The 23,418-nt window shown below is 33.1% G+C and overlaps 2 protein-coding genes across 5 annotated transcripts in view; one reads left to right on the top strand and one right to left on the bottom strand.

The window, feature by feature from the left end:
- LOC140059509 (cyclin-dependent kinase 17-like) overlaps positions 1 to 18,538 on the top strand; it is a 31,961-nt gene extending 13,423 nt beyond the window's left edge. For 2 of the 3 annotated variants that reach the window (XM_072105438.1, XM_072105437.1), the window contains 12 exons: positions 2,499 to 2,552; positions 4,522 to 4,655; positions 6,005 to 6,124; positions 7,619 to 7,790; positions 9,371 to 9,465; positions 9,899 to 9,961; positions 10,710 to 10,833; positions 11,234 to 11,354; positions 11,760 to 12,006; positions 12,630 to 12,720; positions 13,119 to 13,196; positions 14,820 to 18,538. In XM_072105438.1, the coding sequence (XP_071961539.1) occupies positions 2,499 to 2,552; positions 4,522 to 4,655; positions 6,005 to 6,124; positions 7,619 to 7,790; positions 9,371 to 9,465; positions 9,899 to 9,961; positions 10,710 to 10,833; positions 11,234 to 11,354; positions 11,760 to 12,006; positions 12,630 to 12,720; positions 13,119 to 13,196; positions 14,820 to 14,860 (1,340 nt within the window). In that variant the 3' untranslated portion in view covers positions 14,861 to 18,538. The remainder of the gene's footprint in view (positions 1 to 2,498; positions 2,553 to 4,521; positions 4,656 to 6,004; positions 6,125 to 7,618; positions 7,791 to 9,370; positions 9,466 to 9,898; positions 9,962 to 10,709; positions 10,834 to 11,233; positions 11,355 to 11,759; positions 12,007 to 12,629; positions 12,721 to 13,118; positions 13,197 to 14,819) is intronic. The other variant, XM_072105439.1, reaches the window with a different exon arrangement.
- A 133-nt stretch (positions 18,539 to 18,671) lies between these two features.
- Positions 18,672 to 21,987, bottom strand: LOC140059510 (uncharacterized). Of its 2 annotated transcripts, none has more exons than XM_072105440.1 (4): positions 21,532 to 21,987; positions 20,052 to 20,359; positions 19,589 to 19,678; positions 18,672 to 19,477 (listed from the first exon to the last, which is right to left on the bottom strand). In XM_072105440.1, exons 1-4 carry the CDS (start codon positions 21,576 to 21,578, stop codon positions 19,137 to 19,139), a joined length of 786 nt encoding a protein of 261 aa, XP_071961541.1. In that variant the 5' UTR covers positions 21,579 to 21,987; the 3' UTR covers positions 18,672 to 19,136. The 2 variants fall into 2 exon arrangements, with proteins under 2 accessions (XP_071961541.1, XP_071961542.1); XM_072105441.1 differs by lacking the exon at positions 21,532 to 21,987 and adding an exon at positions 20,826 to 20,919.
- Between the last annotated feature and the right edge of the window lie 1,431 nt (positions 21,988 to 23,418).

The following is a 23,418-nucleotide window of genomic DNA, read 5'->3' as shown; positions in this document are numbered from 1 at the left end:
GTATCTTTTTAATTAAGGTGGTTGGTTCAATCACTACCTTCGTGATTGGTTTACACTGTCTTTCCGATAACTACAGTATAATCAGTTTTTTAAATTATTTAAATTTTACCGAAGCCTTACCATTTTTCAGCTAGCAAAAATGAAATGATAGAATGTATTATGGTATCATCATTTGAATCATCCAGGCTCCATTACAAAATGATGGAGATCCTGAGATGATCTGATAACGGTGTTTTTTTTTGTGTCTGCCTTTTTTATTTAAACTTATTTATGCAATTGATTTATTAACTATGGACGTCCCTTTCCGAAATAAAAGTAAAATGAATGAATTAATTAATCTGCATTTTTCAAAATTTAGTAAAATAACAATAATATTATAATAATAATATTCCATAGTCAAGTCATTATGCAAAACAACATTATGAATAAATTTCATTTCCTTGGTCATTATTCACTCTGTTGTGTCATTAGCTGGTGAACCAATGTATTAGCGTCGTCGCTTTACATTGACTTAATAGCATGCTGTTAAACTAGCGTACGTACTGTATGTATATTATTCTTCTGTTCGCTAGTGCTTGTCTTAAATTTTCCCATACGTTTTTCCACTTTGACATTTAAAATTGCAGTTTTCTGTTCTATGCCACGAATGATATTATTATTCATTCTTAAATTATCAATGCATTTTTGCACGTCTTAGACATGAAATTTAATTGTTGTAACGTTATGTAATTGGAACATATCTGATAATATTTATACAGCTGATGTTCTGATGCCTCGCATAAAAGTTGATTCCTTCCCATTGCACCATCTATACTGTATATGGACATGATGATGTCATATCACTACCATATTTGTGCTTATCACTACCATATTTGGGCACATTGCACCTTTTTTGTCAAACTAGTTTTGTAGTATAGACAGAGCTTTAATAAAACCTTTCCAATACAATTCTGGTCATTTTGATACCCCTTGTGCATGCATACGTGCAATAACAAATAACAGTATCCTCTATCTTATATTACTAGATTGTCAAACCTTATTCGATTAGTGATGTAGATATAAATAAATGTCACATTCTCAATAAATTTTAATTTATTTATAACTGTTAATAAAAATGTAAATTTCCAATGTAGATAATACAGAAATCCCATGATACTTTACTCTGGATATTTTATATTTGAATAATTCATTCGACTATTAAAAAAGGGTATTACAGAGTGAAACTGGTGCAACTGTATACGGGTAGTAAATTACAGGCAATCAACTAACCATACCGTAGCTCATTAACATTTTTTTAATCGGGAGATTTTCAAAGTAACCGTTCATGCATATCACATTGGTGATGCAGCGATAGTGGTAACATGTGTTTGATCAGATACCAACTACAAGGAATATAATATACCGTACTGTAAAGAGTGAACAAAGCAGGAAACAAAGTTTGGTGTGAAATGTATGGGCGGCCATTAGGGCCAAAATAGACAAATGTTGCCGTACGAACAATTCCGGTGTGAAATGCATGGGTTGCTGCCCGGATCTATAATTGAAATATACTGTAGGCCATATAAATCATTTTTAAACTCAGTGACTATACTACAGTATATTCACCAATCACACTTAGACCTACTGAAGAGGTTAAAGAAATATAGTACTGTACCTACAGTATGTACACAATCCTAAATCTTATTTAGCCATTTGACAGTACCGTAGATTGAATTGTGAAACAAGGAAAAAAAATAAAATCTCCTCTTTCTCATCAAATTTTGAAGCTTTAATGGTTTTTTAAACTATTCAAATTTGTTCATGCAGTTATTTGGTAAATAGAATTGTTTAGTTTTCCATCAAAATTATTGTCGCGTGTTCAGAGGTATGTACTCTATGTAAACACACTGTTTATTTGGACTTATCTTCCTCATGTTTAGTAATACTGTACTGTTCTGTACATCACAATAGGTCTAAAAATGTTTATTTTCATGACAATTGGTATGCTTACTCATGGTTATTTCTCCTCCCCCTTCTTTTAAAGGTTAAAAATTATACATGTATTGATAGAGGTTTTAGTTATTGCAATTCATTATAAAATAATAAGGTATTCAAAAACATATGACTTTCTGAACATGTGTACCAGCAGAATGTTATTATTTTTATTACAAATACTGACATTTGTCTGTCTAGAAATTAGAGTATTATGCTTTAAGTCTAGCTCAAGCGCACAGTTAGTATTTCAAAGTCCTTTTTTCAATATTTACAGTAATATGGTCTGAGATGGTTTTCGTAATATAAATAAAATCACCCAAATACTTTCCTTCCTACTACAGTAGATTATTATTGATTTGGTTTTGATTAGTTTTCGTAGAATAGCAGTAGAAGTAGAATATTGTTAGTTATTTCATTTGTTTTTACTTTTATTATTAATATTAATTCACTGGTTGCATGGTAGTGAAACATTAACAGCAGCATGACAGTAATTGGCGAGTTCTTTGTATTTTTGCATGTTTTAGGTAACATGGCGGAAAACATGAATGGTCTTGATCGAACTGGTACGCATCATCTAGGTATCGTATCAAATTTCATTTTGCGATTTAGGCTATGTTTAAGCTTAATAGTATATATTTTTATCCAGACTAATCCTTTTGAGATTGTATTTGTAGAGTAGATTAGATGAGATAATGAAGTTATGAGATTAGGTAGTAGTAGATTATAGAATTTAACTATTTACTTACACATTCATTGTAGTAAAGTCTAAAATAATTATGCAATGTTTTTTACAATATACTAATATTATAGTGCTTAGTATGTATACAATTCTTTACGTTAACGGCAGTAGTTAGATACGTACATGTGCGACTTTTCGACTTGCCAACAAATCTTCATCTAGCAATGACTGGATGTTGGTGGTTTGTAGGAGTAGCTTTGCTAGTTGTACAACAGCGCCCCCTATTTGCAAACGTGGGCTATGATTTTCCGAAATTCGGCTTTTCAAGTGGGTTCTTGCTCTCTCAATAGTCAAATTATATGACAAAATCATTTCACTTGAAAAGCCAAAAGGGCATGAGCATCCCCAATGCAACTATCCAGTGTTGGAGGGCCTCTTAGAAGTGCTAAATCAGGGGCCTTGCAACTATCCAGTGTTGGAGGGCCTCTTAGAAGTGCTAAATCAGGGGCCTTGCAACTATCCAGTGTTGGAGGGCCTCTTAGAAGTGCTAAATCAGGGGCCTTTTCTCCTGCATTATGTTATTGAGAATTCTTTTACTTTACCCAAGCCTAAATGTTGTTTGTTGGAAGTTACTAATTATGTAACTAAGCTATTTAAATTTTCCTTTTAACTGTGTATACTGTAAGCTTAAAAAGAGACAGATAAATCATTGTCATAATTAGCTATGTATTGAACTACATTCTAAAAGCCAGTTAATCAATGAAAATGTCAACCTAGGTAAATGTCAATTCGTTTAGTGACGATGCATTTATAAATATATTCGAATCTCCTAATACTCAACTCAAGCCCCTGGAAATTATCCCAAAACCAACCTTAAGTAGACATAGGCAACTATCCCAAACATACTTAGACTAACCAAAACAAGTTCTGGAAAATCTGCAAACTGTATTTATTTGTTAATTTTTGTGCAAGATCCCCATACTTGTAATACTATCTTCCTCTTCTATCTTTTACTTGTTTTCACAGTGCTTATAGAAATTCAAAATCATCAACCATTATGTAACGTAATCACGTAGCCATAACATCGGCAGGGGTTCGAGGTTCACTCACTCCATGGTTCTGGTGGTAGAACGGGTCTTCTCGGATAAGGACTATAAACCGTAGGTCCAGTGTACACAACTTGCTCGTGTGCACTTTAAAGAACCTAGTACATCTTTCGAGACGAGTAGGGGTTACCCCGGTGTATTAGTACATCACAGCCACTGATCACCAACTGGGCCCTCTGGGAGATCAGTCTTTGACTGAAGAGGTCACCCAGTATAAAGATAAAACAAACAAACAAACAAACATGTTAAACTCTATGCTTTACCATATTAATATCTGTACAGTAGGTTTTTGCTTTAATTTAGTATTTTGCTTTAAGCAAACTGGAAATAATTGCAAATGTTAGTAGTGCAGTATTTATTAGCACTGATGATCTATGCAATAAAGTTGCCTTAATTACTCCATCCAATTTCTACTAGGCCTATATATAGATTGACATAATTATCGGAAATAAGGATGCTATTGTGTGTATTGTCTGATTGATTATGCTGCGATTAATTAAAGTTGTTTTCGTTTTGCGAGCATTGTCTGTCTAAGGACAGTAGATAAAATTTGGTAATCAATTATTGTCATTGGTATATTGATTGTGACACTGGAGGAATTGACGTGTGTATTACACTCAGTGTACTACACTCAGATACCAGTAAGCAGTAACACTCTCACAATGTATTTAAAATTCCTTTTGTTGTACTAGTGAATCATCTCAAAAAATTTCTGTACAGTATATTCAATCATTGTGATGGAGAATTTTGGTTATGTTACAGGCAGTGTACCAGAAATCTCTAGGATAGGATCCGATGGGGAGAGTGATAGAGCCTCTGGTGCGTCCGACGAAATGGTTACACCGGTAAAGCTACGGCAGAAACAGAAGCCTCGACTACAAAGACGGTTTAGTGAGGTAAGATCACATTTTTTAACTACATTCAGAACGTGATGGCAACGAATAATAATATTTTATTCCCTGTCCTGTACTTATTTCTATCACAAAAATTGATAATAAAATGCTATTCCATCTGTAATGATTTCAGTCTAGCCAGCAGTAAAATATTCAATAAAATACATAAAAATAAATGTAAAACTGAAAATAAGTAGAAATATTTGTCGTGTTTTGCACATAGAAACTAGTTTGCAATTTTGATGGAATTATGTTTAAACAATTGTTTATGATAGTAAACCATGCGTTTATTTTTTACTTGAAATTGTACTCAGATATCGTAGAATTTCACAATTAATTGATAATAAATTGAAATTTAATTAATTAAAACCTGGATGCTATCAGATTGTTTACATTTTCATCTCAAATGTCATCAAAATCTTGTAATATTATACTAGATTTATACAATATCCTATTGATCAGGAATTTTCTTATGAACACAATACTGTACATCATAACATTTTTGTTTGTTTATGTTATTCAATTTTTTATAATAAAGATAATATTTAATTAATAAAAATGGGTAAAAGACAAAAATCGCTTTACAATATCAATGGAATTTGATTTCTGAACGAGAAGAAAAAAATATAATGTATTATTTGTGTTTAATTATTGTTGGAATGAAAGTATTTAAGGCAATTCAAGGTATGTAAAATGTTCTCCTAATGCAAAAGCTTGTTTTAAACACTTTTCAACTCTGATAATAATAATTATTACAATAATATTATTAAATATTTTCTACTGTACAACAATAATTACCAAGATATCTTTTCAATAAAATTTGCATATTGACATTTTTATTGGTATAAAACGTGATAAAAACGTCATTAAAAACAGCTGGTAGAGTTGAAATGTGTACAACACATTTTTTAACATGTACAGTAGTTGTTACATTAATGGTATAAATCATTTAAGCTGTTGTAATAAAATATATGTCTGGTGATTGTTAAACAATGTGATGGTATGGTTATTATTGTAGCTATTTCATTTGCAAATAGCTATTATACTAATGCTAAAGGAATAATTCTATAAAGCTAGTCAAAACAACATCTAATTGGAAAGTAACTAACTAGACAAACATTGTCTTAAAGCGCAAAGTCAGGATTTTATAGTGGTTCTTTTTTTCACAAAAGAGAAAAAGAAAGTCTTGAGGTACAGTATAGACTAAACCTACTGTATTTACCATTACTACGTTGCTACTCACTAACCATTACAGTATTTATTGAATCTATCTACTACTGTTTTTAAAATTTATTTTTATTCTATTAATTATTAATATTATTATAAATATTTATATATCAAATTTTTTTTAGGACATCAGCAAACGGTTGTCGCTGCCTGTAGATATGATTCTACCAGACAACTTCTTAGCAAAATACACTCCTACGTCTCCTGCCGATAAACTCACTAGGCGGTCTAGAAGGGCGTCATTAGTAAGTTTTATTAAAAAATTGGTAAATTTTGCATTATGCCATTTGTCTAGTTGTCATCTGCTCTGTTTCACGACGACCGTAAACCCAAAAAGGTTTAAATGTGCATGTCTGTAATAGTAACAAAATTCAAGGTCATCTGGACCTTGAATCTACAGATTTGGTTTCAGCAAGTTCCAGCGACTTGACAAAATTACTCCAAACTTAGTGTAATAAGTATCTCCATATGATCCCACAGAATCAAAAGCTCCCCATCATCTACTGTACTTTGTCGTCATTAATATCTTGTATCATAATCAATTTCAATAAATTTAGGCATTGATGTTGAAAGAGTTTTCATAAATGTATACAGATTTCCAATTTTCTTTTCTTCCAAAATGCAGATATCCGTCAAATTCTTATTTTGTAACTTTCACAAATGTCAGTAAACATTATATTATAATAAATTGAAATGCACATTAAAAAACTCTTTGCTCTTAGTTCATACTGAGGCTAATTTCTGCTGCATCTGCGAGTCTTATTACCATAGTATTATTGATTTTCATCCTGTTCACGTTTTCCATTATGCATTTGATGATAGAGTCAAAACTGAAATATTTATATATTTTTATACTCATTTCAACCCCATGTTCATTTACAAAATGAATTTATGTACCGTATTTATCTAGGTTTTTAGAAATAGCAAACCTCTAAAACTGAGTTGTACACATGATTAAAATTAAATTATTTTTTATTTATTTGTTTAAATTCTTTCTTTCTACTGAATAACATTAATTTCTGTGAAGCATTGATTTCCAAAGTATAGCAAAATTATCAGAAATAAAATTGAAGGAAACACCAAATGAAAGATTTAAACAACATACCTGTATTTCAGATTTAAGAAATAATAATTATTAATACTATGATACAGTAATGCTCCAGGTTTTAATTTATTCATCTGCACTCAACTGTGTAACATAATATCAACTTAAGCTAATTAATCAAAGAATTATGGACCTGTTTCTACTGCGAGTACCAATTAATAACAATGTGAATAATTTACCCCAGTAGAAACCAGAGAAATTTCTAATACCTAGTTACAGGTAAATGGCGTTCTCAACATAAGGTTAAAAACACCCAATCGTTCACCATTTTACCGGTTATCGATGTGAAACTTATAAATAGACCTAATGCCGAATAAAGTTGATTTGATTGACCGCCGTTGCATCTTTTGACGGCACAATGCAATATTAACATTTTTTATTGCCCTGACCTGAGCAGAACATTTTTTTTCGCGTTATATTCAAGGGAACAGAAGCATTAAGAAACAGTTACCATGTGGTAGCTTATAGTTTACTATCAGCTGAATAGATGGGTTTGAAAAATCGGACTGCGCACACCCCAAAGCACGTCTGGGAAAAGAGAGTCTATGAAAATATTTGCTGATAAATATTAAGATGCATGTACACGTTATAAACTGTAAAATATTAACAAAATAAATATAATTTTTTTTTTCAGTCCGAAATAGGATTTGGAAAATTAGAGACTTATACAAAGTTGGATAAATTAGGCGAAGGAACATACGCCACAGTATTCAAGGGAAAAAGTCGCTTAACAGACAACTTAGTTGCATTAAAAGAAATTCGGTTAGAGCATGAAGAGGGCGCTCCATGTACTGCAATTCGAGAAGGTAAGATCGCGATTTTATTGTGAAATGGTTTTACAGGATTGGTATTGATCCCAGGGTCCAAATGTCAGGATTTATTTTTAGATTATCTTGTATATATTGTGAGCAGGATTGCCGCCATTAAGAAGGATAGTAAATGAATTTACTTTTGGTTATCCTATTCAGCAATTTGCTTAACTTGCTAGCCTGGCGTCTATCTAGCCTAGTGTCTATCTAGCCTGGTGTCTATCAACTAAGAACCAAACAATGTGATCTGAAGATCTTGGGTTCAAGTGTCAACTATTGCATATATGTGCAAGCATAAATTTATAGTGTATGTTTTGATACATGTCACGCCTGATTGAGCCAGGCTTATCATGAGACAGTAATGGTATGGGCGATGATGGATGAGGAGATGGCCTGAATACATTTCAGCATTAAAAGACGCAAATAAAATGGAGTTTATTTGTAATTTTGTGCTATTGCTGTACATAACATTTTTGGCTGGATAAGACCTACAAGATCTGTACTTTTAATATAGTGTACGCACCATTTGAAGTCGCACTTTAGTTCTGGATGCAACTGCCTCCAGTGCCGTAGCCACAAGAATTAAGGTGGTGTGGTTGTTGCAACAAGAGGGAACAATCCCCTGTGTGGCCATAGAGTTGTCTTCTGCCAAAAAGTGGTCAGGTTGAAACCTCACCAACCGTACTGGTGGGTCTGTGTTGGGCCCTTGGCCCATGGTTTCTCTTTGGCCATACCGTACTGGTGGGTCTGTGTTGGGCCCTTGGCCCATGGTTTCTCTTTGGCCATACCGTACTGGTGGGTCTGTGTTGGGCCCTTGGCCCATGGTTTCTCTTTGGCCATACCGTACTGGTGGGGGTATGTTGGGCCCTTGGCCCATGGTTTCTCTTTGGCCATACCGTACTGGTGGGTCTGTGTTGGGCCCTTGGCCCATGGTTTCTCTTTGGCCATACCGTACTGGTGGGTCTGTGTTGGGCCCTTGGCCCATGGTTTCTCTTTGGCCATACTGTACTGGTGGGGATGTGTTGGGCCCTAGGCCCATGGTTTCTCTTTGGCCATTTTGTAAAAACTTGCTTATATATTGATGTAAACTAATTTTTTTGTATTCAATGATTAATTTACTGAATATCTGAAAACACATCGACATTATATTATCTTTTGGATTTTTCAAGGCGATCCCTGATTACTGTTTCCATAAACTACCCTTTCCATAATGTCAATTTTTCTCCTACTATTAAACCACTCAAACACGTAATACTGTACCTTTATTTCAGGGAAATAATGACAATCATGAAAATTAAGCATTTTTAACTTTCACTTGTTATCCAATGAATCAAATCTTTGATATATTATTCACATATTTTGGTATATTATTCACATACAGTAGAACCCCTGGAGACAACTTTGGGAAAAAACAAGGTGTCCCCTTAACAGGGGTGTCCCTTACAGACCGTAGTGTTAATACATACTGCATATTGTCTCTTTATTGGTTTCAGATGAAAGTGTCCACTTTGTAGGTGTGTGTCCCTTGAATAGAGGTGTAGTGTAATTTCAATAGCTTTTAATGGTTTTTTTTACAGTTTCTCTATTAAAAGGTCTGAAGCATGCGAATATTGTCACATTACATGACATTATACATACAGAGAAATCCTTAACTTTAGTATTTGAATATTTGGTAAGTATTATTGATTTATTGAACACCCTCATAAGATGTCACTAAAGACTTCTTTATTTCATTACACACAACCAAAGGCTGTGCATTAAACATCTGCACACGCTCACTAATCCATCTCCATTGTGACAACTTCTGTAACCTACCACATTTACCTCATCAATACCATATAACCAGTTAGCTGATTCTCAATTCTATAATTTATACAGTATCATAGGCAAATTTTGTGATACAATGTCACATATGTATCACATGTTACCTGTATTATAGGTTATAAACCTAACCTAACCATTGTATGTAATGCTTATGTGAAATTTGCCTATAATGAATACTGCACCAATTTAACATGTGGAAATACAGTATATGACTGTTGGATAATTGGATGCATCATTAGTATTATTGCAAATTTTAAACAATTAATCTTTTTTTTCTATAGGAAAAGGATCTTAAACAGTATATGGATGATTGTGGGAACATCATGAGTATGAACAATGTTAGGGTAGGTTGATCTGTTGTTACCTGTAACCAGTGGCATAACGCAATGGACAACGGCCCCTGGTTTAGCACTGCTAAAGGGTCCTCCAATGCTGGCAGTTGCAGTTAGGCTGCCCATGCTCTGGGGTTCCTTAAGCTCTGAGGCTTCTGAAGCTCTGTGGCCTCTAAGCTCTGGGGCTCATTGCTTTAGCAAGTGAGCGCTCATAGCCATTGCACCACTGGCAGTGAAATTCCTTGTCAGATGGTCAGAGTTCCTAAATCCAGAACTCATATCTTTAGGAGTGTTTTCTTTCCAGACACCATCCGTCTTTGAACACATTTTGTACCTATTATGTTTTCTGTAATTAGAAGTCTATTTGTTTAGGAAGCCCAGCTGAATAAAGTTTACCTATGTCTGACTATACTCAAACAAGGTTCTACACAGTAAAGAAAGATTAGCTTATCACCAACATATATTAAGTTGAATAAATATACCGTTTACGTCAGCTTTGTTCATCCTCTTAACATCTATTGACAGTTCCATCTCTTAGCACAAAACCAAATATGATCAATGTGCCTTTTTCTTTCAAACCTCTTATTTTGTGTTCATAATTCACCAAATCTACTTTCCTTTAAAGTCAACTTAAAACACCTTTTTTATAATTTACCGACCTTTTTTATTGTCACACAGCGCCTTTGATAAATTTGTAAATTGGCGCTCTATCAATTTCAGTTATTCTTATTAAAATTAATATTTTTATTTTGTATTTTAGTTATTTTTATTCCAATTACTACGTGGGTTAGCATACTGCCATAAACGACAAGTACTGCATCGAGATTTAAAACCCCAGAATCTACTGATTAATGAGAAAGGGGAACTTAAGTTAGCAGACTTTGGTAGGTTACTATACAAATTGTTTTAGTCTCTTAATGTGGTAAACCCAGTGTTAAAACATAATATAATCATAATAATAATAATATCTCCTAAAAGAGGTTCCCCCTGAATAGGGGTGTCACAAAATCCTGGTTCTACTGTATGTATATGTTGATTATCGGACATAAAAGATTCAAAACTACTGTTATTTAGGATAAATTCTTTCCCTTTGCTTGGCTTATAGCCTTCCCGTTTTGCTTGCACCAAAAATGGGTACTAGCCTACTAGGCACAAAGGTAGATTTGCATTGGTTAATGTAGTTCCTTTGTGTTGCTCAATACCAAAACCATCTCACTACTACTGCTTCATCTACCCTCATACTTACATATTTATACTAATATGGTATACTATGTTTTCCTCTAGGTTTAGCAAGGGCCAAATCTGTTCCAAGCAAAACATATTCCAATGAGGTAGTAACACTTTGGTACCGGCCACCAGATGTTCTACTAGGAAGCACAGAATATAACCAATCTATTGATATGTGGTATGTCAGTTTGTTAATCAACATTGTTATCATGATTCCTATCATTTATCATCATCATTAAATTAATTATCAAGTCATTTCTTCACTTGGATCATCTTTACCATGGTGACATTCTCTACATGTGCTGCTTTCTGAGGCTCAAATCCAACTCTAGCCATCAGTGAAATCTGGGTCTAGAGATGTATATACCAGGCTAATGTTTTGGTAGTCATGGAGTCCCACCCAAGAATTACCTTTGAAGTTTTCTCAATTGGTGCTTAGTATAAATACTAGTATCAAGTAAACATCATGTTCGAGAAGGGCAAAACATCTGACCAATCACAATCAATATAATCATCTTGTATACATTCTTTCTATCATAATCATATATGATTATTAATTTCAAGAATTTGTCATTTCTTCCAGGGGAGTAGGTTGTATATTTTACGAGATGGCAGCAGGCCGTCCTCTATTTCCAGGCTCTACGGTCGAGGATCAACTACACCTTATATGGAAAGTCCTAGGCACGCCAGTAGACAAAACATGGCCTAATATAACTTCTAATGAAGATTTTGTGTCGTATAAATTCCCAGTTTATCGAGCAGAGGCACTGATCAATATAGCCCCTAGACTTGATACAACGGGGTTAGACCTTCTTGGGAAGCTATTAAGGGTAGGTATTATTATGTCTGACATGTGTTAAGTATTGAAGTCCCATTCAATCAGTGGCGTATCAGCTATGAGAGCTCACAGGCTAAACTCAGGGGCTTCGGAGCTTATTGGGGCTCCTGAGCATTAGGCTGAGGCATTAAAATATGTCAAAAAGTCTAAAAACGCCCGAGGCCTTAGCGTTGAAGGGCCACTTAAGGTTACTAAACCAGTGGCCTCATGTCTCTATGTTACACCACTGCATTCAAACCACTTACCAGGTAGCTTTCATGTACAGGAGATTTGTACGATGAATTGAACTATCCCTTGTCATTGATCAACCCACTTGGGTTGTGTCTCAAGTGGAATCACACTTTTCCCATTGTTTTGTATAACTAAGTGGCATTATGAATACTTACAAATACAGAACCTGGGGATATAGTCAAACTTGTAGGGACAATGAACAGGCCAGATAAACCAATCACAAGCCAGAGTTTGTATTATCTATCACTTGTGATTGGTCAAATTATATATGTACAATTATAATTTCTACAATTTGGTTCAACTTACCAAAAAGCACCTGCAAGAAGTCACCCAACAATGCATATTTATTTGTATAAGATGAATTAAATTTGGTTTTGTTTACAGTATGAAGGGAAGAATCGTTTATCAGCGACCGAAGCAACTAAACAGCTATTTTTCAATCCGTTGGGACCTAAAGCACATTGCCTTAAAGACAGTAAGTTTTATTCTTGGTATTTAAATATAGTGGCCAATCAGTGGGTTTTATTCTTGGTATTTAAATATAGTGGCCAATCAGTGGGTTTTATTCTTGGTATTTAAATATGGTGGCCAATCAGTGAGTTTTATTCTTGGTATTTAGTGTGAGGGCACTGTGTATTAAATTGTACAAAAATGAATTTTATAAAGATTAAAAATTATGTATGAATATTATTATTTAATATGTATGCTTTTACTTTTATATACAATGTTCCATTAAAATTAATAATAAATTATTAAAAATTCATTTTTTCTATACTTTTTCATAGGGGTTCTACTGTACGTAATACAAAATGTCCCATTTAAATTTTTGTATTATTTTAGATAATAAACTATGATTTTTTTTATAATATTTAGCGCAATCGTTGTTTGATTTAGAAGAATGTAAACTCACCAAAGATCCCGGCATCCGATCGTCAGCAGTTCATGGCGTAGGTATGTACAAATAGTCCCCAATGCATACCTCCTCACAATTTCCGTTTGGTAGACATTTGTGACAAATATTGTGTTTATACGTTGCATAATATTCTATCTGGTATATTACTGTTGAGAATGTTCTTTAATTTGTTTTTATTTGGTTATATATATAATATGTAATATATTGCTTTCTGCTAATCAATTGATGTGAGAAATTCAGGTACTGAGTCAGGAAACTAGGCTTATAGTTTAGAGTTTGTTTCTAAAATAACATGTTTGGGGCCGTGCAATGCAACTTTGCGTCCATTGTTTAAATTTTAAATGGTTTCCCACATCTCTGCTAAGTATCTCAGTTTCTCATGTTAAAAAGCTGTAATTTTAGTTGCTTTTAATAGATTGTAATTTTGTTTTTATTGTTTGTTACTTATAATATATTCCAGCTTGGTTTGTCATGGTATTGCATTTACAATCTGCTAATTTGTTTCTCAATTACAGACGCATCATCATCATACATCATCATCATACATCAACAGTTTAATGAACTGACTTTTCTTACAAAATTATTATTTATTTTGCGATGCTATTTGTTTAAACTCACTTACACTGATAATACATAATAATGTATATTGATACTGTCTGTAATTGACCAATCACATCCATATGTGAAGCAGTGGTATTTGTTGCAGCCAGACATAAGATCAAAGGACTGTTAGGAGTTCCTATCTTTGCAAGGCGAGCTCAGTGTCCTTTTAGATTGCCTTGGTATTATCAGTGTGAGTGAATTGTTCTGTTGCTTGCATGTTTGCTAACCTTATTGCATGCTTGTTTATTTTATTGGCATTGTGTTTTGATGTAGCTAAACAAGTTGAAGAAAAGTCTGAACACTAAACATGCCAACCTGTGATATCAGATAGGTTAGTATATGTTAGTGGTGTATTTTATCTGCTAACACAATCCAGTGATATCAGATAGGACAACGCATGGTGTAGTTTATCTGCTAATGGGTGAAAACTATTTTTTATAATTTAAAAAAATTTAGATGAAGACTACTTTATGATCAGTGGCTGTGAGTGACAGTGACTGTGCAGGGAATAATTTCGCCAGTGTAGCATAGCAAAAAGCTATACAAAAAAACCTTCTTGCTACACATTTCTACAATTGTGTAGCAAAAAATACAATACAAAACTATATGTTTCTGGACTAAAAAATCAGTTTGATTAGCAATATTGCTAAACAAAATTTTAAAATGAAATTTTCCCCTGCTGTGTGTGTACTGGTTCACTGGGTAACTCCTACATGTCTCGAAAAATGTACTAGGTTCTTTAAAGTGCACATGAGCTAGATGTGTACACTAGACCTACAGTTTATAGTCCTTATCAGACTCGTTCTACCACCAGAACCATGGAGCGAGTGAGCCTCTATCCCTTACTGATGTAATGGCTACGGAATTGCAGTTCCGCTGTCTTAACTGCTCAGCCACTCGCCATCAGATAGGTTGTACATGGTGTAGTTTATCTGATGTGCGGGTATTCAGAAAGACCACTGGTTTAGACCAAACCAAATCCATAGTTCCTCCGGGAATGTCTTGTTTGTTAGTACACAAAATGCGTATTAAGCATTTTTTATTTTTGTTTTTTCTAGGACTTGGTAACAAGACGAGAAGACAAAGTATGCTGTTCTAGGCTATAATAACAATAGCTGCTTACATCATGTCTTATGGGACCATTATCAATCATATCCTAATCGTAAAAACTAATTAATATAGATACTGTATATGTCCATGTTGTCAGCAACGCTTGGTAGAAACCGACCAAACTGGATCAGCTGTTAAGTGCTCTACTTGTTTGGTAATACTTTACAGAAACATTAGGCTGCAACACTTGTATAGATGGCAACGCTTGTTAGAAGATGTGTTGTCAGATAGCAACATGTTTTGTTAGATGACAATGCTTGTTGTTAGATTGCAACATTTGTTAGGTGTGTTGTAAGATAGTAACATGTTTTGTTAGATGGCAACACATTTGTTAGACAACAAAACTTGTTGTTAGATGGCAGCACATAGCGTTGACAAATCTGTCAAAATATATGTTTAAATTAAAACCCTTGATACAACCGTAATTTATTAAGTATGTGCTGTTGTAAATTATTTCAACACTTGAGTGTAATATTTATGTAAATGCACATGTGATAATCATCTTAATATGGGTCAGGAATCACTCATGTGTGTCAAGAATCATGTTTAAATGGAACAAGAGGTCAAACCAGTCACTTGTTGCAAATAAAAATCAAGAGGGGTGGGGGAAAGAAGACGGGTGGTGTGAGCCAGGGACTATCATGCCTTCAGCTATTGTTATACCATGGGAATAAAAATGCACTGTATTGTCCCTGTATTCTGCTTGTGTATGTGTCCATGTTCTACATGCAGGTTCAGAAATTATCTTAATAATTTACCATTCATCAAAAGTTTAGAATGTATTCATAATTTATGAAATACTCCACTGAAATGATAATTTTACAAACAAAATTCAATCATGTAATTCAAAGTAATTAATTTTTAAAAATTCAAAGATTCTTGCGTGCTTATAAAGTTCATTATTTTTGTATGTAGAAAATAGCGCAGTGATTGAAAACAATCTAGCAGGTTTAATTAAGTTTTTGTTAGTAACAAGTCATTGACCCATGACCATTTGATCATTCTAGCTGGTTTGTAGTACAGTCGACTCACCCAATACAGGAGTATTTACACTTTAAAATTGGAAACTCAGCCAAAACCAGACTTTTTTTCAGGGCCCAATTTCTTTTTTACCATAAGAAACACGAGAATATCTGGAAAAAAACTGAAATTAGGCTAACTCCCGGTATTGCGAGAGTTGACTGTGTAGACCATGGAGAGGTGTAAAGCTCTGTCTACACTATCAAACTTTATGTGACAAAAATTGTGATATGCCCAAATATGGACATAATGATGGGTATATCACACTATTTTGATAAGCTGAAATCACAACTACAGGTATATACTGTAACATACTCTGGTTTAAGATGTTAAATCTATTTTAACTAATGTCTAACTGTATTGACACAGATGACTTGAAAATTAATCTCATACAACAAAGATAAGCCACAATGTGTGAGGTACATGCTGAAGAAAATTGCAGTTTCGATAGGTGAAAGAAATGAAGACTGTTGGTGGCAACATTTCCTTTAGAAGTTTTCAAATGTATATTTTAACAATGATTTTTCAATATTTATCAATATACTGTAAAAACAGTAATGTTGACATGCACAGCTTGCCAGTTTGATTGGCATCGGTTTGATTGGCATCAAAACAAGATCAAGTGGTTAAGTGTCTTTCTGTTTCGTGTTAGCTTGCCACTAAATAAGTGGTACTGTACCTCCTCGGATAAACTTATATTCATTTTAACTAACCTTAATGCCTTTTTTACGAGCTAATTCCACTTTTTCAACATTTTAAAATTTTGTAATTACGAATACAAATAAGTTTTACTCTACAAAAAATTATTTATAGAAATTATACATAGAAATGGAAAAGCTATGTATTTGTCTAAATTCATAATATGTGATGTGTTTTATTGTGAGTTCTGTAGTAAAGGTTCACCCTTGTTACCCCCTTTTTTAGCTGAACCCACCTTGTGAGGCCTTTAAGTATTGGGATAATATAACCAATATATAAATCACAAAGATAACTATTTATATTGTATTATAACTAAATAATGTAAAATTAGTAAAAATAGTGTTGATTTTAAATAGTGCTTAGTAGAATTTTCTGTATGCACAGTTGAAACACTAAGTTTTCATTAATGTCGCCCTCATACTGTTGGTGATGTACTGTCTGTCTATTTTACGACAATTTTCAAAGATTAGATATAATGATGTAATCATTGAAACAGGCATTTTGGGACTTCCGCGCATGCTTAACGCCAAGGTGGATAAACACCTATAAGTATTGTCAAATCTTCTATGAAATTTATTTTCGCATAAGCTACCACAATGCTGATAGGTGTTTAGACTTGCGCATGTGGTTTTTAGACATATACACATGGTGTTTAGACATGTGTGTGTATTCGTCACACCCAATTGCTTCGTATATTGCAAATGTACTGTACAGTCCCTATTACCCGATTATAATATCGTGCCTTTGGCCAAATGTGTCTCTTATTTTTACCATCATTCTCGGCAGGGGCAGATCCAGGATATTAATGGGGTGCGCTAAAAAAAACTATTGATAGTCGGTTAAAAACAGATATCAGAGAGGGTTGCACCTGGGGGATCCGCCCCTTCGGAGTACAACCCCTAAGTATTTTTATTCCATTGTGTGCTATAGAGAGAATACCTCATAATAATCATTATCATTATTATTTTAATCCCTTGTTTTATTTGTAGTGTACTTAGTCTCATCATTGGTCTCATCAATAACATGTTAACAGTTCTTAATCTACGTTCACACTGAGGCTGGATTCCGATCTGGAGACTGCAGAAAAAAATCATAAAAAATGGGTAGCTTGAATAAATCATATACACTAAACACATACCGGATACCATAATACATATGTGTGTGATCAAAAAACGTAACATAGCCCAGAGTTTTCTCCAGCCGCCAGAATTAATCTGGGCACAGTGTGAACGTAGTCTTAGTTGACTTTATACATTCATAAACAATCACTATATATAATATTTTTGTTTATTGTCATCAGTTTTTAGTGTTGATTATTGTAAATTAAGTTCATTATTATAATTATTATGACACATTTATATTGGTACCCTAATGATATGTACTCTCAATCATGCATTATATTTTCGTGAAATTAAACAATCTAATCAATGGCGCTCAAAAATTGAGGCTTTTCCATGTAACTAAGAAATATAAAAAAATAAAATGTTTTATTATTTGTAAAGTTATTCATATTTCCAGTACAGTTATTGGTTAAAGTTTGATTTTATTTTAGCTAAAATAAACTGATATTTTTGATTTTGTTAACCCACACGAAAAAGTGCAATCATCAAAATAATAAAGACAATTTTAGTCTTAAAAAAAGTAGGAATAAGGTTAAAGGTCATTATCACGTTATTTGTCATACAAACTGGTTGTGTCATTGCGCATGTTCAGTTTATTATTGTTATTGATAATAAAGGTGACCAACATACAGAATATTGTTGATTATGTTATGTATTTTTTATATAATTAAATAATAAATGATGGGTAATTATTGTGGTGTAGTGCTCTGGTACTCCGCCTTCATTTTATAGCTTTAATAAAATTGTTAAATAGTGACATGAACAAGACAAATTAAAAACATGGTAATTATAAAATCTTTATTCATCTACAAAACTATATATTACATTCATTCACCTGATTAAAGAAAAATAATCAAAAATTGTTTCTTAGTAACATTTATTATAAAAATTATTGTTAATGTTTAATGAAAGTCTATAGCAGAAGATAGTATGTAATTATTAAAAGTATGACTCTTCAACACGGTTCTTGTAATTCAACTGCTTTATTAATTCACCGAGCGTAGCATAGTTAGAACTTTGCATAATTAGCATTAACAGAACAAACATAATTAGCATATTACAGAACACATGTGACAGTAATGTCAATAACGTATTTTAGTAAAAAATGTTTTGGATACTATATACTATATTATATGGATTTAATAATAATAATACAAATTTGTAATGCACCAATTCCAGCAGTAAGTGATCAAAGGCGCAGTGTATGAGAGAGCTTTGTAGGTTAAGAGAAGTATTTTTAAAATTTCTAAAACAAAAAAGACCAAAGCACTATACAATAATTAGAGCAGTATTCAAGGACATCTAGATATATATATATGTAGGCTTATAAATTTTCTTGAGCTTTTAAATATAGTATATAGTAATATATATACAAATTATTTTTGCGTCAAGATTTTTAATTAACTTTGAATGAAGACAATGTATCTATTTAACATAATATTTGTTAATTACTCTAACAACATCAAACCGTCCACAGACTATGCAAGCCTCGAGCCATTCACCAACCGTCAGGTCACGATTTTCAGTAATGGCTAAATGCCTTATCATGGCTTTTGAGGGACTAAACAATACGGCACTTGTCTCACTCTTGTCCTCCCATCGACGTATACACATTTTTTCCACGTTGAAATGATCCCCTATTACCTGCCAGTTCTTCCCACCAGGATCTGTCATATCCAACGTCATAGTCATCTTCGAGAGTACACTCTCTGGCATGTCTCCCAATTTTTCATCGAGACTACGCATTAGAAAATCTGTTGCCGTTCCTATTAAAAGAGTATGATTATGTAACTGTATCTTTCACTGCAGACATCAGTAAAAGAAACAACACACGTAGGCCTAACTATACTTTTACAAAGTGATACCGGTAGGCCTACCTGCTTTACCTGTACTTGATCCAGACGGGCACTGAGCAGTGCTTTCCACACACCCGGCTTCAGTTTGTTTATTCAAGTTCTTTGTATTCTCTGAAAACATAATTGTAAATTTTTAAAAAACACACTTAAACAAACAAATCCGTTAAAAGTAAGAACAATTTAATAAAAAAACACAATATAGAATCAAAAATATTTATTATCGAGAACTAGTCGTTTCCATAGTTGTTTATGTGGGTTGTTTTCCTGTGTTATATTAACAAGACAGATTTACTAAAGAATTACATTCTTTTTTTCTAATGGTAGCCACTATTATACTATATCTTTAAAAAAAAAATTTTGGAGAAAAATAATTGTACTGGCTGTGGGAAATATAGTTTGTTATAATGTTTGTCATTTACTTGTTTATTCTAGAAATGAGGATTGTCTTTCATCATAATAGTTTTATTTTCTCATTCTTACTTACTCCCTTCACCACAGCTTGAATTTGTCTCATTATCAGATGTATTTTCTTCAATTACATTGGCACTTTGGTCTTGTTCTGTATTTCTATCACGTGGAGGTGGTGTCACGGCGATTTCAGACTGCACTGTTCCTTCTTGCGATTCTTCATTTTGTGCTTCTTGTGGAATTGCCGGTTCTGGTTCTTCTGGAAGTTTGTATATTGGTTCTTCTGAAAATTTGTTTTCTCTAGATTTCACTTTTGCATCTTTAGAAGATGCTCCTCCTCTACTCCAAAGATTACCCATGGTATTGAATAAGTGATGACCAATTCTATATTTCAAAATTATAAAATACAGAAATGAGTGGAACCTAGATTTAGTCAAGTGCATGTTACTGAATGATACAATTGTTTTTCACTATGATTTAGACATAGAACAATTAAATTTCTTTATTTATTTCTTTATTTATTTACCAATAAATTGGAAGAAACAAAATACATTTACTTCAAAGAATAACACTGGAATAGCAAAAGCAATAAATATCAATGAAATTAACATACAGTAATAAAGGAGATAAACAAAACAACAAAAAACATAACGTGACCTTTGTACCATGGATAAATTATTCTAAATAATATGATTGTACCATTTATAGTCTAAGATTTGTGAATGCACAACAATGACTGCATATAGCCCATTCGCGGCAAAATGTGTAGTTTCTATTTTCTAATATGGAAGTACAAATGTAACAATAATTAAGTCGTTTTAGTAGTAGAGACTTGTTTTTATTAACTTACCGCAGGTTTAAAGGTTGGCGGGCGTTACTGGATGTTTCACAATACCACAGCTAAGGAAGAGTGTTAAATGTCTACCTTATTAGTCTCAACAGGTCTATCAAAATGTCACCTTGTGCGACAAAAGCCTTTGTGTTCGCGCAAATGAAATGGCTAACATTATATTTAGATATGGGAATTTCCAATTCCAAATAGTTTCCTCAATGACTACTCTATTTTTGGCTACCTTGCGGGGAATTGATTGTACACAAAACCCCATTGTTATTGTTATTAGTTCATACTTATCTACCAACGGGTCAAAGTCATGCAGATTTATTATACGTAGCCATAGTTATGCAAATTTAAATGATAACCATAGCATAGTTTTTTGTGTGTGAAAATGTTCTAGAGACAATTTCCATAGAAATTTACAAGATATGCCTATAGCCTAACCCCACTTTGATCTATATAATTATAAATTTTTTAAACAATTGATTATGATTGTTAATAAGTAAGTATTTAATGAGTAAATGGTTATATAATACTTGTATAAGGCACAAACATAACAAAAGTGAGTGAATGAGCTTTCTGATTATTGTAACTATTGTTTGATATTAATTCTAATGTTGAATGTAATTGAGGAAAAACAGGTCAAGTCAGGTCTGCACTCTTCAGAGCTTTAACTAGTAGTCCAGTCAAAAATCACCCTCACCATGGTATAAGAACGTACCCTAATAAAATTTCATCCGTAGGTTCTATGTGTATAGGTAATAACATTTCTTGATGTTGCGTCTTGCAAAACTTGGGATTTTACGAGAAAATTAGACTTTTATACCCAATTTATAACTACCTCATGTCGTATTATTGTGTACAGCGAATTCGACGAAGCGTGACTAAAATTACGAGACGCCGTTAGCGCCCGTTGAAAAATGCATTAACAAAGCTAAAAACCTACAAAATTAATAGTTTATACAATAATTTAAATATAGTTTACAATAAATTGTATAATAAAATACATAACATATAAAGAAAACCCAAGTATAATCTCAAATATTTACAGATATGTGTTTAAAAATGTACAAATCAAAATGGCCTTCCATAAAATAAAGTGCGCCCTCACTCGTCATACTTTTATCGGACTTGTATGGATGGTTATACAAGGCATTAATATATGAAACACGATGCGGTTTGTTAGTTATTGCTTCTGCAAGAGGCAGAATATTATATTTTCACAAATATATTTCCAATTTTTATCATGGAAAAAAAGAATTGTATATATTTAAACACATTACAACCTCCAGTATACCATCATGATGGATTAAGTGTATATTTGTATATCTGCTGAAGCGTAATGATCTACTAGTTTTTCTGGTTTTATTTTTAGACATTCTTTTTTTTAAACAGCATTACTTGCGTGGATATCACAATGCATTGCATATTTTAAACTATCATTCGCGATTATGATCTTAATTAGTGTAAGAACCAATCATTTAAGGATAATCCATTTCGTGTAGGCCTATACGAAAGATACTAGGCCCTACCTCAAGTAGCCCTACTTTCACTTTCCAACAATTATCAAGAGCGTATCAAAGGGGCTGGTTGGCATTCGTCTGAATCAACATTTATCATTTTTCCCTTTCACCCGCCGATGCCCCCACTGCCAATGGGGAGGAGGAGCCGGTTTGATCCTCTCTGAATCCGTCTGGCCTTCACATCGTACCGATGTGTGAAGTTTGAGCCAATAAACGTCATTCATGACGATTCTTTAAGTTCGAAGTCGTCTTCCAGAATTCAAAGCATTCTAAATTTAAAGTATTTTTCCGTTTTTCCACCGTTCACATTTCACTAAATAAAAGAAAGTGAGAATGTTGGAGTGTGATTCGCGAGAAACGACATACTGTATTACCCAATTCTCCCAATTTTTTAAGACGTGACGTATATTAAATACATTCTAATATAAAGTGTTTTGGTTGAGAGTAGTCCTACAATTATTATTGGACATTTTATACACAAAAGCATGTCATAAACGATAGTAGTATATGGAGTACTTCAGAGGGGAATGGAATGTCATACCCCGAGGGCATATTTCATATTTCTATTGTTTAATTTCCAGGTATTGTATTAATAATTAGCGGAAGTTCATTCTTTGTACCAGACCGGAAAGGAATGTCATATCCCTAGGGTATATAATATATTTTCTATTGTTTAATTTCCTGTTATTGTAATATTAATTAGCGAAAGGTCATTCTTTGTTAGAGAAGGGGGGTTTGTTATTTTGGCGGGGTTTTCGTTTTGGCCTGTGTTATATTTGTAATTAGTAAAGAATTTGTATTTTACAAAAATTAATGAAAGGTCATTCTTTGTTTGAGGAGTGCTATTGTTATTATTTCGACGACTTGTCCACTGCAAAGGTTACTTTTGTATAGTATTTTCTAATTTCTTTGTTCATTGTTCTTTTTGTTTGGTACAAGGTTATAGTTTTAATGTAGATACTGTAGATTACTACATTTAAGGGTATGCGTTGTATTATTTATTTTGTTACCTGTTTTTAAGACATGTTCAAGGAGTATGTTTGTTTTATTTATTTTGTAGCCTATACACGTTTTTAAGACTAGTT

Source organism: Antedon mediterranea, chromosome 9 (genome assembly GCF_964355755.1).
Source record: "Antedon mediterranea chromosome 9, ecAntMedi1.1, whole genome shotgun sequence".
Taxonomy (NCBI): Eukaryota; Metazoa; Echinodermata; class Crinoidea; order Comatulida; family Antedonidae; genus Antedon; species Antedon mediterranea.
Note: the sequence above shows the minus strand (reverse complement) of the source record. Positions and strands in the feature narration are given on the sequence as shown.